At 38.7% G+C, this 20,056-nt stretch overlaps 1 protein-coding gene across 1 annotated transcript; it reads right to left on the bottom strand.

Moving 5' to 3' along the window:
- Positions 1-2,520: 2,520 nt before the first annotated feature.
- On the bottom strand, positions 2,521-18,072 carry LOC143857996 (prohibitin-3, mitochondrial-like). Its single transcript, XM_077368574.1, has 2 exons — positions 16,955-18,072; positions 2,521-2,796 (listed from the first exon to the last, which is right to left on the bottom strand). The coding sequence occupies exon 1, from the start codon at positions 17,840-17,842 to the stop codon at positions 16,991-16,993; it is 852 nt and encodes a 283-aa protein (XP_077224689.1). The 5' UTR covers positions 17,843-18,072; the 3' UTR covers positions 2,521-2,796; positions 16,955-16,990.
- Positions 18,073-20,056: the final 1,984 nt, after the last annotated feature.

The raw sequence follows: 20,056 nt of genomic DNA, 5'->3' as shown, positions 1-20,056 counted from the left end.
GTAGGTCAGAAAAAGAGATTATAAAAAAAAGGCTGCTGATATTGGCACTGCCATCTTTTGATGATTACACTAACTCATCTTGTCCTTTATTTTTTAAACAATTGTCAAAGGTTGTTAAAGTTCCTAAAAGGATCTAAAAAACCAATATAAAAAAGAAAATACAAGCTGAGTTTGTGTAATTATTAAAAATGGCAGTGCCAATATCAGTCACCAAAAAAAAAAACGTATCACGTGCGTCAATTGTGACTCATACCAAATCACTACAATGTATGACTTTGAATGACATATACCAAATCAAGGGAAGATTACGGTGTATGCGCTTCTAAAACATACTGGGTCCGACCTTTGATTGATCTGAACCGTCCACTTGTTAGGCTTTGACGGTTCAGATCAATCAAAGGTTGGACACACTACTGACTCATGATGTTAGTATGTTCTTGATCCTTCATCCAACGGCCCCTTAGAATTTGAATGGCCTGGATCATCTGACAAGTGCAATTTTTAGGTCATGTGATTTATATGGTAGGGCCCACAAAAAGAAGGGTCTTGATTAAGCCAATATCATTTTTTTGGGCCACAAACTTGGATAGAACAGGCCTTGAAAATCATGTCCATAGGATGATCCTAACCCTCCGATCTGTAGAATTTTCTATAATATGACATCCATCTACAAATTGGAGGTGGGTTGAGATCGCCCGAGGAATGAAGGACTCGGATCATCGAATCCATGTGGGCCCCTTTTTTGTTTAAAAGCAAAGGAAAAGTTGGAGATCCCCTCCACCAAATGTTTTCACTTTTCAAGCTCAACATCGATGATTGCTCTATTGGCAACCCCTGCAAGACAGGATCGGATGGGTGTTTTAGCGACAATAATGGTGCCTTCATCTACGTCTTTTTCTGGGCCCCAACTGAACTCTACCAAAGAAGGACTTCGGCATGAGCTTGTTTAGGGATCAAATGGAAGGTAAGTTGGAAGTAGAAGGGGATTCTTCAAATGTCGTTTATTGGGTTCAAGGCACTTTACCCCGGCCCGCCCTGACCGATCCGACCCTGTTTACACTTTACCCGCGGCCCACCCTTAAGCCTTTTTGTTTTTCATTTCTCCATCTATTGGGTTTTGGTTTTGTATTTATCACCAAAAAGCATATATCAATTAGAATAATAGATTGTGTGGAAGCATTTTGATTTTTGACAATAAAACAGACCGAAAACATGTAAAATTGCCCAGCTTGGTCGACCCAAGCAGGGCCAGCCCTGCCCAATTAGGGCGGGCAAGGGTTGGGTTGAGGATTTTCGGCCCTGACTCAGGATCAGGGCTAAGATAATGGCAGCTAGGGTTGGGCTAGGGTTTTGCAAAACCCGACCCTGTTGCAGCCCTACTACCAAAGAAGGAGGTTTGTGCTTTCACTTCGGCTTGAGCTTGTTTAGGGATCAAATGGAAGGTAAGATGGAAGTAGAAGGGGATTCTTCAAATGTCGTTTATTGGGTTCAAGGCACGAACATTGGTCCATGGAGATTAGCTAAGTTTTTGGATGAGATTAGTTCAATGATCACGATAAGTATATATCCCGATTTTGGCCACTTGGCAGGGGTTTACTCACATGCTAAATGTAAAATATAAGAATTTTTTGGGATAACCACCAAAACCCCACTAAAGGTTATCGATTAAAAAACCACCTAAAACTTCAGTAATTACATAGAGCCTACTGATATTTGTTTTGATATTAAGACGAACCCACCGTGTCTTTTATTATTTAATCTGTCAAAAGGCTATTAAAATTCCCAAAAAACACTCAGCAGCCAATTCAAAAAGAAAAGACAAAGTGAGTTGGTCCTCTTATCAAAACATGGTGGCAGGAATGCCAGTAGCCTAACATTAATAATCTATCATTTGCGTTGTATGATTTTGAAATCCTTCTTTTTTTTCTTTTTTTTTGAAATCCTTAGTACCTGTCATTTGGGTAATTTTTTTGAACCATAAAGATCATTTGGATAATTACAAGCTATTGATTAGAACCCATCAAATCAAGCATTGATCAATGGCTTATAATCTTGTCACAAAGGCTGTGTTTTTTAAAAGCTTCTCATTCTCCATTTTCTAGAGCGGGTGAAACAGAATCAGACAGAGCAACTCTGCTTCGCTCTAAAAAATCAGTAGTTTTAGCAGATGAGAATCAAGGATTTAGGCACAATGAGGAAACTTTTGTAACTCACTAAACCATAATTGGATAGACATGTTTGCAAATCAAAAATATAAATCCGCAAATTCCATTTTAATCAGAACGGATCGCGAAGATCCATCGGACCATCTCGGGCCATCTTGAAAACATCACCAAATTTGCATTCCTAGAACTTGAATGCAAAATATAGACAAGAAATTTAAAATATCAAGATTTTTCATGCTTTGGCATCAAAGAACATGAAATGATTCACATGAAACCTATTTAAAATTTAAACTAGATGTTGGGTGTCTATTCAAAAATAAAAAGTAGATGTTGGATGGGAATTCAAGCAAGCAAAGGTAAAGAGTTGGGTCTTTCAGATGTTTATCTGACAGACACAGAGACCCTTGAATCTTTAAACAAGTTCTTAACAACTTTAGATACTGTACTGCAGTCTAAAATCCATCTCAAAGATTAAATTTAATAGTCACTAAAATCTGAAGTCAAGGCAGGGAAAGTATCAATCTCCTATTAACATTCTAGAAGAACAAAAAAAATAAATGAGAAAACCTCCCCAAAGCAGAGAGCTCCCCCATGCAGTATGCTCTGAGATCCAATGGTGATGAACTCAAACCTACAAAACCATGACCAAACATGAAGTTAAGTAGCAACATTTCCATTAAAACTGCAGATATAGTAAGGGTTTTTCCCTATACCATCCCCCATGTTCAAGTGGGTTATGAGAATGTAAGAGTTATTGCAGAGCAGATCATAAACAGCATCTATGCTGGCATAACAGAACATGATAAATAGGAAAAATGTAATTGACCACTGAAAAAATACAATCTTCCAAGTACAAAATATGGCCTGATTCCAAGTGAAAACAAAACCCAAGGCCTAATTCCACGTGAAAACAAAACCCATGGCCTGATTCCACATTTTTTTTAAAAACCATCTTGAGTTTCCATTTGAATGTGTGATAAATCATATTTCAGATGATAATAGATAACAAATATTTACAAATTTAAAATTTTCTGCTAAGAATTAGTTACAAGCCTCAAGTATTGAGGCCATGTTCTATACTTCTATGAAGAGAAGTGGTCTGCACGAACAAAATAAGAAAACATTACAAACAAAAATGCATCAACAAAATGTTCATGGCGTGCAAGTAAATAGGCATATACTAGGAGTATTTAGAGAATGCCAATCAGAACCTTAACCGTCAATAGGTACATCCAGATGTATAACACTATCACAATATTCCTATCGAATCCCAAGTGATGGAAGTGGACTTGTCATTTGTGATGGGTCAGGGTATCCTTTGAGATTTCTCGATGCTGCTACGGAGATTTTGGATGTAGTGGAGCGGTATGCAGCAACATTTGTGCACGCCCACCGACCTGCTAATAGTGAGGATCGGTTGGCCCATTCTGGAGTTGAGAGGCTGGATTTTGAGATCTTTCATCACCTTCTCCCCTGAGTGGTCAGTGTATCGTTTACTTTTTGAGATGTTTTAATCACCTTCTCCCTTGAGAGGCTGGGTTTTGAGATGTGTAAAACCCGCCCCCACTTGCATGCACGTGATTTTTTGTTAGAATTAGTTACTAAATTGGTTTTGGATGCATGGAGGACTTATCTTTTGATTGCTAATGTAGTTAGCCAAGTGGGACTCCAATAGTAACGAGACTCCAATAAGAGCAACATTGGGTTGGCTGACAAATCATACAATCTCAGAGAAACAATTCAGCTTGAAGGGGAGCATTAGAAATAACATATAGATATAAATAGGTCAATGACAAACTCACACCCCTTGTAGGATAATTCACACCCCTTTAGCGTTAATTGACGTTAAAAAGCGTCAAAGTCTAGCGCATACCCTCTTTTAAAGGGTGCGAATTATCCTATAGGGAGGGGGTGCAAATTTATGATCGCCCTATACATAATATTATAGTGCATTAGGCATCAGTGGCAGTTTAGTAATTAGTAGTTTGAAGCCATATATAAGTCATTGTATTAGGGTTTTACTCATTATCTTGACACAATCAAACCCCACAAATTGGTGGGCTCTCTTGCTCTTGCTCTTCTTCCTCCCTTCCCCTCAATCGAACTACATGTATGCCATTACTATGTAGCTTATTTTTTCATTTTAATGCATGTTTGTTGCAAGAGCTTTTAACGCCCTTAGATCTGGCTTGCATTTTATGGACGAACTAATATTCCTCTATGTACATCCCTTCTCCCCGTTACAGGATGAGGATTCCATGTCACTTGACACCAAATGATACTCTTGAGATGTTGCAGAGCTAAATAGCATATTTGCGTCGAGTTTGTTTGCATGATCTAATATAGAAGATGTGGACCTTTGGTGATGATCTTATGTTTTAGTGCCAAATATTGCTTACAATTAAAGAAAAAATTACAAAGAGGCAGAGATTGTCCCAGGAAAAGAATATCCATATGCACTCCTGCTCTTAGCGAGACCGCTACAACATTAGTTGATCTAAGAATAAGAGAAAACAAAAGATACTTCCCTAATTTCACAGATTTGATTGATGATGAGTGGAAATCTCTAGAGCCCCAGATAACAAATGTTTGCCCAAGAAATAAGTTTGATGAATCAACCTCAAACCAAGCCACAACCAATTATCTCAGTGAAGATATAGACTGACGAGAAGAGCTCGAACTTATGCTTCACACACAAATCAATTAGAAGTATGAGAACACAATCTCCCTTAAATTATTCTGAAAGATGCCACCATAGCTGTTAACCATGGGTTCCCAATAGAGCATCCATCAAAGTTTAATTTGATAAGTTAGAGGGTGTGGAAGGGTTCCATTTCATATCCATTTTCTCCATTGTGATTTCAAATCATGATGTTCACATCTCATTTTTCTAAGATGCTCTTCGAACGAGTAATCCTTGAACTCTTTCATCACCAATGACCAACTCATTTTTCTAAGATGCACTTCGAACGAGTAATCCTTGAACTCTTTCATCACCAATGACCAACTCACTAAGAGACACTTCCCATCCCATGTAAGCTTCACCAATCATCTCTCCATGTCTCAAAAAATTCTTCAATTTCGTTCAATCCACAGGACCCACGCTAATGCAAAATGAAACATACTCCATAAAAATATGATCTTTGGGCCCATAAATGGCCACATCATTCTTCAAAAGGAGATCAGCACAAAAAAAATCTCCCGTGGGGAACGAACATGAAAAGACCCAATCAATCATAAAGCAACCAAGAATGCCTTCCCATGGCAAGATTTTGTTGCCTTCTTGCAAAGAATGCTACGATTAAACAAACATTTTTTTTTTTTGCTTGAGCACATTGATAGTGTGAATCTTTTGGAAAGCAACAGTCCACCCAAACCGTTAAATCTTATAAATAACATGATACTTCCATACAAGTTCCCAAGAGAATGGCAAACTCGCTCCCATAGAGGCAATGGTAAAATGATCTTACCGAGACGACACCATTTTGTTCCACATCCTTCGATCAAAAATATTATTTCACACACCACATCCTCAAGGTAACTAACTCATGCAAGCACTCAAACTCCCCATCTTTGAGGTTACAATGAAAAGACCAGCCCTCCCTCCCTCGCGTAACAATAAAAAATGCAAATCCCATCCCCCAAAGTAACATATAGAGCCTCGGGTAAGCATGGCATAAAGAAATGAGACTCACTCATAAATCATACCAAAACCCAAAGCCCTATACCCTCCCTACCATATATCTAATAAAAGAGGGAAAATCCTCTCTTTTTTTAATGGCAAGGTACTTTATTAATAAGAAAACACGAAAAAAAAAATCCAGCTTTGATTCCAAATTGATGCGAATCCAGGGCTCGTGTATTTCTTGAAAGAGAAAGAAAGAGGGTAGAAGGAAAGAAAGGAAACAAGAAATGAATCAAGACTAATAAAGATATTAAGATCAAGAAAGAAATCAAAATCAAGGAAGAAAAGAAATCAAGATCAAGAAAAGAGAAAGATAAGGATAGAAGGGGAGCGGCTTATGAACCCAACAGTTGAGGGAGGGGAGAGGTGTGTGTGTCTGTGTGTGTGTGTGCGTGCGTGTGTGTGTGTGTGTGTGTGTGTGTGTGTGTGTGTGTGTGTGAGAGAGAGAGAGAGAGAGAGAGAGAGAGTGAGAGAGAGAGAGAGAAGACTACAAGTCGGCTTATGAACCCAACCATGGGGTGAGAGAGGAGTTGATGGGGACCATCTTAGGGCCCATGTTTTAATTTTTAAGTGTCTTTTAGGTGTCTTTGAATTCCCTCAAGTTATAGGAAGAGTATCATGGTCTTTTCCTACTAATATCACTTGGTTTCTTTGAGTTACGAGCGTTTTAGATAGGCCTCACTCACTCATGTATTACAAAACTTTTAAGTGGGGAGAGAGTCTTTAAATCGTTAAAGAGTATTTTAGTGCAAAGGCTTTTGTTTAGAGTTTTGCAACTTTCTAGTTCTCTTTCTTTTCTTATATATATGTGGCCTCAGAGCACTTCTCTTTGATGGATGCTATGTTATGGATGATGGAATGCAATTAGTTTTCTCTTGCGTTCTTGCAAACCATGGTTGTGAAGTCTACTTTTTCAAGGTGCGATGCTTTGACCCCTTGGTGCAATGCATAGGGTTCCCTTGGTGTGATGCCTCGGGATTGCTAGTGTAATTCTAGCATAACCTCCTTAAGGGAGTGAAGTCTTGAAAGCCTAGGTCTGATGCCTAGGCAAGATCTAGAGTGACTCCAGGTGTAATGTTTCTCTTTAATTTCTTGCTTTAATCCTCTTTATTTTCAGTTCTTGATCCCTAGATATTATTCTTTGATCCATGCGCCCCTTAGCCTCGCTAAAGACCATTGCTTGCACCTTCCCAACATACATCTACACCCTTCTAAACCCACACAAAACCCTAATTTTAACCTACCCTTTTCACCCCTAGCGTCCCTTCTATAGATCTATCTTACATCGGTTTAGTATCAAAGCGAAGTATTAGTCCTTCCTACGATCGTCCTACATCAGATTTAGTATCAGAGCTAAACAGTTGTGCATCAGGTGTGGAAGTGGACGGCTTATGAACCCAAGCATTAGGGGCGGAGGTGGAGGGAGGTGAGAGAGAGCAGCGGAAAAGTAAAAAGGATGGGAGCGAGGAGAAGGACATGCAAAAGGGTGAGGAAAGTGGGGAGGAAAGAGAGAGAAAAACTGATTTGTAGACACGGACACGAGTGTCGCGTGTCAACACGGACACGAGTGTCAGACACGACAAACATATAAAATTAGAAACGAGGACACTGCTAAAATAGAAAGTGTATATACTCATGATTTGTGGATACGGATTCATGTGTACAGTTTCGACATGGATACGAGTTGTCTAACATCGCAACATCTAAAAATCTATAAATGGTTCACACATACAAACATATAAAATTATTGATTACTATCAAAACTTGTAAATATGATATTCATTTCACAAATTAATAAATCTTAGAATTAAACACAAACAAAAGAGAATCAAATAATAATGTCTTCATCAATTTAATCTAGTTCTCTTTCATCTCCAATATAAAGTGAGAAATAGAGACCAATCTAATACAATGAATATAGTTCTGGAACAAGAGTTTACTTAAATAAAGGGATATAACAACAAATACTAGTTAAAGAGCTAAAAGAAGAGTTTATAATAAAATAACTAATAATAAAAGAGGCAAACACAATATTCAATAATAAAACAGAATGTCACACTTGACACGATACAAAAAACATGTCAACAGGGTACAAATTAGAAACGGGGACACTGCTAAAATAGAAAGTGTATATACTCATGATTTGTGGATACGGATTCATGTGTACAGTTTCGACATGGATACGAGTTGTCTAACATGGCAACATCTAAAAATCTATAAATGGTGACACATACAAACATATAAAATTATTGATTACTATCAAAATTTGTAAATATGATATTCATTTCACAAATTAATATATCTTAGAATTAAACACAAACAAAAGACAATCAAATAATAATGTATTCATCAATTTAATCTAGTTCTCTTTTGTCTCCAATATAAAATGAGAAATATAGACCAATATGATACAATGAATATAGTACTGGGACAAGAGTTTACTTAAATAAAGGGATATAACAACAAATATTACTTAAAGAGCTAAAAGAAGAGTTTATAATAAAAGAGGCAAACACAATATTCAATAATAAAACAGAATGTCACACTTGACACGATACAAAAAACATGTCCAAACGCCCACATTAAGTTTAAGACTTCTAATAATACATTTAAAAGTGTCCAAAGAAGTGTCGACACGTGTGGACACGCGTGTCGTGTCAAATACGGCAGGACACGTGTATCGGCAATAAATTCAAAGGGTCGGCTAAATCATAGGAAAAAGATGATGAAAGAAAGAAAGATAAGAATTTAAGGGATAAAAAACTAATATCACATGAAGCATCACTTCCAAAAAGGCATCACACATTCGATATAAGAAAGCATCAATTTTTATCCAGATTCATTTCAAGGGACAATACGCCTTTCATATTTATAGGCTATGTAAGTCATACGAAGATTAAAAAAACACATGATCATTGTTGCAAAATAGCTCCTATTCTAATTAAGACTCATTATACTTAAACTACTAACTCGTTATTGAAATAAAATTATTACATGGGTTCTCCCTCCAATTAAACTAGGAATCTTCAAACCCACTAAGACTCGTAACTCATCATAGAAACTAACCCACTTCAAGTCCCACAAACACAAATATTTTATTTTGTAATGTAGGCCATGGTAGTCACTTGATAACTTAAGTGATAATTACAAATGACTGCCCCTATCACTTAAGATTTTCGTAATAAACACGTGGACCCCATTTTAAGCATCTACAACTTGGGGGGAAAAAACAAGTGATATTAATGGGAAAATGCCATGGCATCCATCCTATAACTTAAGAGACTTAAAATAAATCTAAAGTACACTAAAATTAGAATATGATCTCCAAGATGGTCCTCATGAGAGAGAGAGAGAGAGAAAGAGAGACTGTGTGTGTCAGAGAGAGAGAGAGAGAGAGTGAGGAAAGATCAATTCACGGAGGATTTGCTTTCCTTACAACCAAACAACTGAAAGATGTGGAAAGGTGGAAAAGAGTTTCTTTTCCATCTCTTTCCACCCCTTTCTTGCAAACTAAACAGGCCCTACGAGAGAGAGAGAGAGAGAGGAGAGGAGGAGAGGAGATCGAAGGAGAAAGCGGGAGGCTCACCTAGCCGTGAAGGGGAGAAGGGTTAAAAGGAGAGGAGGAAGCTTGTCCCACGCAAAAGAACAAGGGATATTTTTCAATGTCCAAAACTAGGGTCTTGGGGAGTTTGTTTAGAGTTTTATAAGGAGGAGAGGTGTATGATTAAGTGGGATAAGAGGTGTGCCTAAGGGGCTGGACAATAGGATAAAATAAAAGGAAAACAAGAGAGGTTAAGTGAAATAAGTGTCGAGTCATAGTGTTGACCAATAAGATATAAGAATCGGTTTTAAAAGGTTTTAGGTGGATTTTAAAGAGTTTATGTGGTGGGCTATGGGAGTATCCAATGGTGTTTTAAAATTTTGAGTGATTAAAGCTTAGGAGGTTTTAAGCGGTTGGCCATGGTAGAAGATCAATAAGGTTACAAGGATCTTTGAGTGGGGTTTGAGTTTAGGGTTGTGAATCATAGATGAAAAACAACTAAAGTGGGTCATAGGTTGATATGGGCATTCCCACATCTATAAGTGTTAAAGCATGAAATATAAGTCAAAATAACACATAAATAAAATAAAAACAACTAAATATGTCCATAAAATAAATAATATTAATACTAAATCACATCAGATGTGCTTCGGACAGACATGGAGAGATTCTAGGTGTTTCCTTTCTACTTCTTTCTCTTTATTATTTCCACTTTCTTTCTTTCTTTTTTGAAAATTGACATTTTATTAATTCCAAAAGAGTCAGATAGGGACAAGATGTCCCCCAACTGGAGTTAAATCGTATACTTGCACGGGGCAATTTCAGGACAGGGCTAGGACGGGACAAAACAATAATAACAGAATCCCGCAGGACCCCTTCTTTGGCCAACGAGTCTGCTGCTTCATTTGCTAATCTCCTTTTATGTTCTATCCTCAGATTCAGCAACAGCACTAAGTCAACAATTTCCACGATTAAACCTTGAAACCGCCATGGTCCTTGATTTACTTGAGGCCCAGCTTACTACATTGGCTGAATCTCCTTCCACTATTAAATGCCGCATTGCATGCTTGTGGGCCCATCGGAGACCAAAAAGGAGAGCTCTCACTTCGGCTTCATTCGCGTCACATTCCCCTGTCGGGCCTGAGTAAGTCATAATTAATGTTCCTCTAACATCCCTTATAAGCCCTCCGATTCTAGCCTTACTAGAGTTTCCAATCGAACTCCCATCGAAATTTATCTTGAGCCATCCCGAGGGTGGTGGTTGCCATTTAGGCTGAGGCTTTGACATGAATACATGATCGCTCTATCCCATAATAGTGACCACCAATTTTGCAGGATATAGCTTCTAGTGAAGGGAAATTTCTTTTTTGATTTCACCCAGGAGATAATTTCTACTTTGATGTCCAATGATACCCGACTGAGATTTCTACTTTGCTCCTCGAATATACGCCTATTCCTTTCTTTCCATATATTCCAGACAATGCTGTAGGGAATTGCTCTCCACAACATTCTACCCATATCGCCAAAGGGACCATTGCCCCAGTGTAGAAGCACTTTCCCGATAGAACGAGGGCAAACCCATGACATTCCAAAGGCTTGCATAGCCTTCATCCATAATTACGAGGAAAAAGGACAATGCAGCATTAAATGGTCTAATGTTTCCTTCGCCTATCGGCTAAGGGGCTCGACCGATAGGGAGAGAGTCCGTTAGGAGCCAAAGGCCCGTAGGGTGAGCCGATAGGCGAATGAAGGTTGGATGAGCTGCTTGATGGATGCACAGTAAGAATGAATGATGCTCAGCATCCACGCATAGAACACATCTACTAGCCAGTTGAAACTTTCTTTTTTTCAACTGATCATATGTGTTAATTCGTTTATGTGATACCGTCCCTCCAAAGGCCATCACCCTCGGCGGGGGCAAAGAGTTCCAAATTTTCCTGACTGAGACTTCTTTTAATTTTCAGTTTTGAAATATACTCCGTTCCCGAAACTTAGCCAGCAAAACCCTAGTTAGGCAACCAGTCCCCTACCTTTCGCAAGCCCTTTTTCAAGAAGAACCCTTCACGAGCCTATTAATGAAACAAATTTAATGAAACAACAAATTGTACCATAGAAATAAACTGAAGAGACATGACCAATTCGAAAGATCATTTTGAAATAACTGAATTTTAGTTTGTTCGGTCAAGGAAAAGCATATAGAATTTTAGGTTGGATGAGAGTAGAGATTTGGACTGTTTAGTTGTGGAAGGTGATTCTCAATGTCATAAGATGGTTGGATAGTAGCCACCCCCATCCGTGGAGCTTCGCTCCCTTTATTGAGGAGATTTTGGATTGGGTGTCGGACGTCGATGTTCCTTTCATCATGCTAGAAGGTCGGCAAATATTCAGCAGTTAATACCATTCCGATGGTCCTTTTCAGTGGATATACTGAACCGCCGACCACTCACGTTACCCTTTAATGCCTTTAACCTGTAGATAGCTTTCCCCTAATAGGAACTGCAATGAATCCATTCTAGATTCAAGATCTGTAAAAGAACCTTTAACCTGAAGCCAGAATCCCCATTGATACCGTTGTATCTCTGATAGTTATCTAACCTGCAGATCCAACCCTAACAGATCAGTAGTACCCTATCTTGGTCTCTTACAGACACAAGAGGACTGTTAAACCCTTCCAAACTTCTCAGCCCAACCCCCATCCCCTTATATCAGTCCCCAACCATTGTAAGAACCCATTGATCCATCTTAAGATATTCATTGAAGCACCATACCGAAAACCTGTCACTGCAGTCCTTTCCTACCATTGCAACAGTCCACCTACAGTCTCTTTAAGTTCAACCGTTGTCCTATCTATGTTGCCTGCTCTCAGTAAACACCTATACCAGTCCCTAGAGGCTAGAACCCTGCACTTTAACAATTAAATCTTTACAATGGCACAACCCTAATCCACGACCACGAACCTTTACCCCTGTTGCTGCGGACCTGTCAATAATCCCGGACTTTATCGTACAGTACTCAAACCTACCCTTTACATCCTTCCAATCCTGACTGCCAAGGATTTACAGATCCCTTCGTATTTGTGCCAAAAGTCGTATTTACCCATGAACTGTGACCATATTCCCATATCCTACAAACCCATCCAAAAGATCCAAATCCCTTCACCCAACGTCAGTGCACAATTAGTCTTCTTCCCTTATTGTTCCTGCATCTCAATGTCCTAACATGTTTATCCTGTGTGTCAAAGTGTTGTCTCATAGCTTAGCTTTAGCAATTAGTCTTACGCTATAAGAACACTAAAGCATGTTGCTATGGACCAAAAATCTCAGATTTATTTTGCTATGACAGCAGGCCTTTTGCACAAGCCTCCCTCAACTGGTGTATAGAAATCCAAAGAATTCTAATTGATTACTGTGTTGCATCAGACCAAAAGGTTAACCTCAAGGAAACTTCCATACTATTAATCGCACTTGCCAACATGATTCCATAAGATCATTTGCACAAGCCTGGGTCTCAAGCTATGTCACAAATGTCGTTCTCGGGAATTTCTCAACAAGGGAAAATCTCGGCATACATTAATTTTTGTTTATTTTTTCGGGTTTATATCGGGAAAAACAATAAAATAAAATTATTTAAAAATATATAAATTAAGAAAAAATAACAAATATCATAAAAATAGGGGAGTGATAAATCGACCCCCATATATCTTAAATCGACTCTCCATGTGTCTTTCTCTCTCCTCTGGATTAAAGAGACAAAGAGCAGAGAGAAAGACACATGGGGGATCGATTTAAGATATTTGGGAGTCGACTTATCACTGCCCTAAAAATGTCGTAATATTTTTTTGAAACTAAAAATACCGCAACATTTTTTATTTGCATGGTAAAAAAATATCGTAAAAATATTGGGATATTATCGCGATAATTGAAAATATCGCTATATCTTTTAAATGCTTGGGATTCTATAGGGATTTTGTCATTTTACTAAAATATCATGGCTATATTTTGATAATATCGGAGATATTAGTGACGTGGGTCCCAAGAAAGGGAAGCTTCCAGCACAGTAGCTTGGACCACCTATTTGTGGTCCGAGAGCAAATGAAACAGAATATAACAATGCTATTGAATAAGCACATCAATGTCCATAAGGTTAGAGCAAGCTTTTACTGTAAGCTGGTCTGACGGTTGTCATAAGTCATAACTCAAAATATATTACATCAGTAATATCATATCATGTTTCATTATTCTGAAAACTGCTAATGATGAGAGGATGAAATTACAAAGAAATTTTCCACAAACTGGTTCCATTTCCGAAAGTGTATCCGTCTTGTAAAACGGGATAGAGTCAGCAAAGATAGGAACCAGGATTGGGCGATGGACCCAATTTGAGGAGAATCAAGGACACTAACAATTGAGTGATGTGAAACTAAGATAGCATTCTACTTGAAGAAAGGCAACCAGATTGATACCCTGGGCTAAAGAAATGCTTCATTCAGCGTTAGCGCTTGTTGGCTAGACAAGACCAGACACAAATATTTGTCTTCAAGGGAAGGGTTTTTTATTTTGAATGGTTCTAGGGAAGGGTTTATCTCTATATTTTTTTTATTTTCAGGTTTATATCAGGAAAAACAGAAATATAAATATTTAAAATACATAAAAATATAAAATTTAGGAACTAAATTAGGACAACAAATAATATCATGAGTCTATCGTGATATTTTCATGATATTTTTGCTGTAAAAATAGAAAATGAAGATATCTCTATGATTTTTCATTACCCCAGGAAAATATCGGGATTTTGTTGTTATATCAAAAATCGCAAAATATCACAATATTTTTGAAAAATGTCGGAGATATTTGTGACTATATTCTCTACGAAGGAAAAAGGGTGTCGACTTGGAAACAGAAACTAGATTGTTCTGTCGACTGATCTGTCCACAGATTTTTCTGCTCTAATTTCAACATTCAAGAAATAATCAAATCAGGGCATCAATTATCGGGCTACAAACGCAAGCCAGATCACCAAAAAATCCCCCTCCATGGAATAAGTAGTTGACAGTTGAACTCTGTCACCCAGGAATTGTGGAGAAAACCAAGAAAATCAAGCTACAATGTTAATGATATAAGAATTTATGGGAAAAGACAGAAAGAACCAGGTCATGCCCATTGATTATTAGGCTATATATGAAAGCTGAATCACCAAAAGTCCTCATCAATGATATTTTCAATCGGTAGTTAACATTTGACAGCCAGAAATGGACCAAAGGTGGAAAAAATAAAGAGAATCCAGAATTCCAGATGTCACGCGAAACATATGTCGATTACCTAAAAAGGAAGCCGAGACCAAAGGAAAATTCACAAATCATTTTGCCTAGCATTCAATTAGTAGGGCTGCTAACAATAGTGGAAAGAGTTCCATACTTGGAGATAATTTGTACTCATCCTTGAGAAGAAGATGAATGGAAAGATTTTGATGGACGGGGAGACTCGTCTAATGCCATCAATAAGAAATCCATTTCATGACTGGAGTCCTTGAAGGACAGCTCATATTATTGATGAACTCAATGACATTTGTAGAGGACTAACATTCCGTTCAAACATAATAATAGCGAAGTTAATGATATTTCTGATAGGTTAGTGAAATATTTCAAACGCATTAGAACCCCAGAAATTAAAAAGAATGTGGGAGTTTTTTCCACTGCAAGTAGGGAGCAGGAAAATAGAGCAATTCATATATGGTCCCCGCCATTGGAGTCATTAAGGATGAACTACAAAGGGTCAAGCATGAGCATACCTTGTGGGTACTGGGGCCATCAAAGGAGTAATGACAATGGTGTTCTCAGCCCCCCTCCCTTCTCTTTTTGAATGGCTTGTTCTCAGGCCCTTTAGGGTGAAGAATGCAATGGAAGCAGAAATATTAGCCTTGAGAGAAGGTCTCAACTTGGGAGGCGTATTTTCCAGGTTCCTTTACAGTTTGAGTTTACAGTGACTTTTGAATGCAATCAAATGATTAAAGCAGTTAAAATATTCCATGGAAGATAACTGCTACTTTAAAGGTGGCTCGGGATATTGCAGCCAAGTTGTAGATTTCCATCACCATTAAAAAATAAAAATAAAAAAGACCTATATTATGTGTGGAGCAATCTCAGCCCTTATTATAATTTTCCTATTGCTAAGCCTTACTCTAATTTCTTATTGTTAAGATATGTATCCATCAAGAAGTGAAACACTTTGCGAATGTGTCTAAAGTTCTAATGGAGGGATCAACCTCCTGAATTCACTCAGGCAACTGTTAGCCAGTGATAGAAGCGGACATCCACATCATAGACTATGATTTGTGGACACGGACATGAGTGTCGCGTATTGACACGGACACAAAGTGTCAGACATAGAAAACCTCCAAAATTTAGAAACGGGGCCTCCAAATTTTAGAAACGGGGACAGGGCTAAAATAGAAAGTATATATGACGCAGCAACAAATATTAGCTAAAGAAGAGCTAAAAAAGAGTTTATAATAAAAGAAGAGTTAATAATAAAAGGAGGTAAACACAATATGCAATAATAAAATAGAATGTCAAACTTGACACGCCACAAAAACGTGTCCACACACCCACATTAAGTACTTATAGCAGTACATTTAAAAGTGTCCAAAGGAGTGTTAACATGGGTGGACACGTGTGTGGTGTCGGACAGGGCAAGACACGTATGTCAGCAATAAATTCAAAGTGTGGCAAAATCATATATCATAGATGATTTTTGTAATTAGTTGTTATAATTCAAGAGACAAAAAATTAATGAGAACCTGACTCGCTCATCATCTATACATAGCAAATATATTATTACCTACCAATATGTAAATTATAATCGAATTAAAATTACTAAAGGCTTCTCAAATAAGCTAAACCCACTTATTAAACAATCATTCAGCAAAGTTTCAAAAATTCCCACAACCGAACATGTTAAGTATCATATTCTCCCTACATTTGGTGACCACAATAAATATCATAGCTATACTAAAAGCGCTCCTAACAAGGAAACAGGCATACCAAATTGAAATCTAATCTGCCTCAAACATCATCTTAGGACCGCAATGCTTGCAAATGAATAACACTACTACATGCACAACAACAATATTGACAATAACAATCCAAAGTACATCAGGAAGATGAATGCGGCTCTAAAGTCCAACCTCAAGACAAACAACAGGCTACAAAACCTATGAAAGCATATTAAAATGAAGAGACAATGCAACAATAGATTCAACAGCATAAAGCATAATACAAAAATTATCTTTCTTATACACTAAAAACCCACAACAATTCTTAATTAAATTTCATTCATCGAACTAAAACCAGAGATAAATACTCATAATCAAGTAGGAAAAAATTAGGAAACATAGAGACCCATATCTCATAATCAAGTAAGAAAATTATAGGAAACATAGAGACCCATATCTCATAATCAAGTAAGTAGATTTTAGGAAACATAGAGATCCATATCTAATAATCAAGCAAGTACATTTTAGGAACATAGAGACTCGTAAATTGGGAAAAGGAAAGCGAATTAGCACCTTATTACCCTACCACCACCCTCTTGGTCACAAACATCAACGACCCGGCAAAGAAGGATTCATCCCCAAAAGCATATTATTCGAACTAGGAACATAAACCACATTCGGGTTCTTCGAAACAGTCCCCGCAATCTCCTTCGAAGCCTCAATCTGCCTAAGCTGAATAAGCCCATCCCCAGCCTTCGCAGTCGCCTCCGAAATCAACCTCGCCGCCTCACTCTCCCCTTCCGCCCTTATAACCGCCGCCCTCCTCTCCTGCTCCGCCTTTGCCACCACAAACTTCGACCTCTCCGCCTCCTGCTGCGCAACTTGCTTCTGCTCAACCGCCTTCGAAAATTCAATCCCATACGACAAATGGGTAATCGCCACATCATCCAAAATGATATTAAAATCCGCAGCCCGCTTAACCAAACTCTCCCTAACTAAAGCAGACACATGGGGTCTCTCTGTTAAGAGCTGATCAGCATTAAAATGCGCAACTACGGCTTTTAAAACCTCATTGCCTATTGAAGGCAGTACTTTCTCATCATAATCTGTACCTAGGGTTTTGTATATGGTAGGGAGGCGATCCACGTCAGGGCGAGAGAGTACTCTCAGGCCTAGATTGACCATTTGGAGGTCTTTGGTGCCAGTGGAGGAGGTGAAGGTTGCGGGGCGGGTGCGAATATCAAAGATGATGGGTTTTTGGAGGATTGGGATTAGAAAATGGGTACCTTCAGAGATTGTTTCATCAAGGACTCCACGAAAGCGATCAAAGAGGACTGCGCGTTCGCCTCCATCGACGTTGTACATGGAGGTGTTGATGAGGGTGAGACCTGCGCCGAGGGAGAATGCGGCACGTGCGATGTTTGTGAGGAGAGAGACTGCAGCTTGGCCACCACCAGCCATGTATTATAAACCCTAAAAAAAATTGAGAAATTTGTGAATTTGTTGATCTGGGTCTCTGTAAATTACAGAGATTTGATCTGGGTCGGTGTTGGATTTAGAGATTTCCAGAGATATCTGGTTCTACTGATGGTGATGGTGGTGGTGGTATGCCCCTTTTTATAGTTTGGGTTGTGTTGTTCCTAAAACCCTAAACCCTAATACGCGTGTGTATTTGATGGAGTGGGGTACAAGATAGAGGTTTTTGCCTTTTTTGGTCGTGAGTGGTGCGTAGTACGCACTGCGCGTATGATAGTGTTTATCATTTTAAGTTTTAACAGGTAACTTATGATATGAGATGCTCATACGGTGAGAAGACGATTAGACGCGCTTGATCTTGGACAGCCTATGGAAATTTGGGATTCCTTGGGCTATTTCAGGGCTGGCTTTTGCATGAGAGAACAGCCAGGCTGACATTGAAGCAGATTTTGTCCTATTCCGTCGAAATGATTTCCATGACATTGCCTAGTAAATCACATATAATTTTTTGTATTGGGAACCAAGCGTAACCCATCATTAAAAGCTAGCCATAAAAGGGAGGGTGCACATGTCCTTATAAGCCCCTTGCCACGCCACGGCTATGAGAACAAAGCTAGCCGTCATGGGGAGTGTGCAAAGTTCTTATAACTCCATCGACATCTCTTTCACTTTTCCGATGTGGGATCTTTGCTTTCACACGGAACACCAACTGTGTGAATATCTTATCATTCAAAACATTTTCTAACCGTTTGATCGTATAAATGTGAATTGCTATCAAGGAAATGATATATTCACCCCTTTTCTTTATTGGGCCAGACCCTTGTAGTCTAAAAATGTAGTCATGAATACACTAGAGGGAGCAAATATATCATTACCCTTGGTAATATTTGATCCCGCGATTGGAGTCACCTTAATATTAGTTTGATTTTTTATTTTATTTTTGTGGGTGGGGAGGGGGGGAAGTGATATATCCACCCTTTTTTTTAACTTGGGACATTCACCTCTGGTGTATCTATTACGAAGAGCGGCTGATTTACTGCACGCGGGAAGGATTCAAAGGGCCCGGTTGCCGTGTACACTAGAGTTGGCTGTCCCGTGTAAAGAAAAGTGGTGAATTTATCATTTCCCTTTTTTTGTCATGCTTTCAAAATGTACAAGGGTCTAGAATTCTATACCATACTACTGTCATGCAATTGGCATTGAGTTAGGCTTCTCATGGTATCATTCCTCGAAGACTCTAGGGTATTCAAATGGTGAGTTTTTTTAGAATGGCTTGCAATACAAACATCACATGGTTGAGAAAATACTAACTATTGTTAAGAAGGGGTTGAGCCTCTAGCTCAATTGGTCAAGGCTTTGTTCTTCAACTTTACTAACTATTGTTAAGAAGGGCGTGTAAGTGAGTTAAATACTATAGTCATCCCGATCATAGATGATGAATGTGAATTGTGGGGGAATGATATATTCGCCCCTTTTTCTTCATTGGGTTAGCCCCTGGAAGTAGTGGTTATAGATACACCAGAGAGAGAGAGCAGCAGCAATAGGAGGGATAATAAGAGACTCGAACAGCTATGTTCATATTTTCCTTAATGTTGACAAGATATAAGCTCTGGAAATCCACGCCATCTACCAAGGGTTATCTCTAGCCAAAGGAAAGAAGTTGAAGAAATGAAGAAATCTGGATCGAGTCGGACTCGTGGATTGTGGATTGTGGTTTGTGTAATAAATGGAAGATCCAACTACCCATGATGACTAAGGCCATTAATTCATTACCAACCATCAGAAACATCCTCCACTCTTTCAAAACATGAAGAGTTACTCGCACTTTGTGCGAAGCTAATGCAGTGGCAAATTATTTGTCAAAAATTGATTGCCCCAATAAAGGAGATAATATTCTTGTTGGGACCTCGGTAGAACTCAAGCCAGCTGTTAAGGGGAGTGTACCCAAGTTCTTATAAGCCCTCGACATTAGTTGTTCCTTTTATGATGTGAGATTGTTGTTCTCGGAACCCTAACAATCCCCCCCCCCCCCCCCCCCCCGAACAGGAGCAATGTGGGAACTAAGAGATCTTTCCCGATAGAATCTCTACGTCCTTAAGGGTAAACAGGTGTTAGCATGCTCCAGCTCTGATACCACTTGTTGGGACTTGGTTAGAACTCATCCTTAAAAGCCAGGTGTAGAGGATGGTGCCCAAGTCC

The sequence above is a fragment of the Tasmannia lanceolata genome, unplaced genomic scaffold, assembly GCF_043159265.1.
Source record: "Tasmannia lanceolata isolate RefF3 unplaced genomic scaffold, GAP_Taslan_0.1 ptg000025l, whole genome shotgun sequence".
Classification (NCBI taxonomy): domain Eukaryota; kingdom Viridiplantae; phylum Streptophyta; class Magnoliopsida; order Canellales; family Winteraceae; genus Tasmannia; species Tasmannia lanceolata.
This window is presented reverse-complemented; position numbering and strand designations above follow the sequence as displayed.

Coding starts and splice junctions, on each gene's coding strand:
- LOC143857996 (XM_077368574.1), bottom strand. CDS start 17,842: ATGGCTGGTGGTGGCCAAGCTGCAGTCTCTCTCCTCACAAACATCGCA.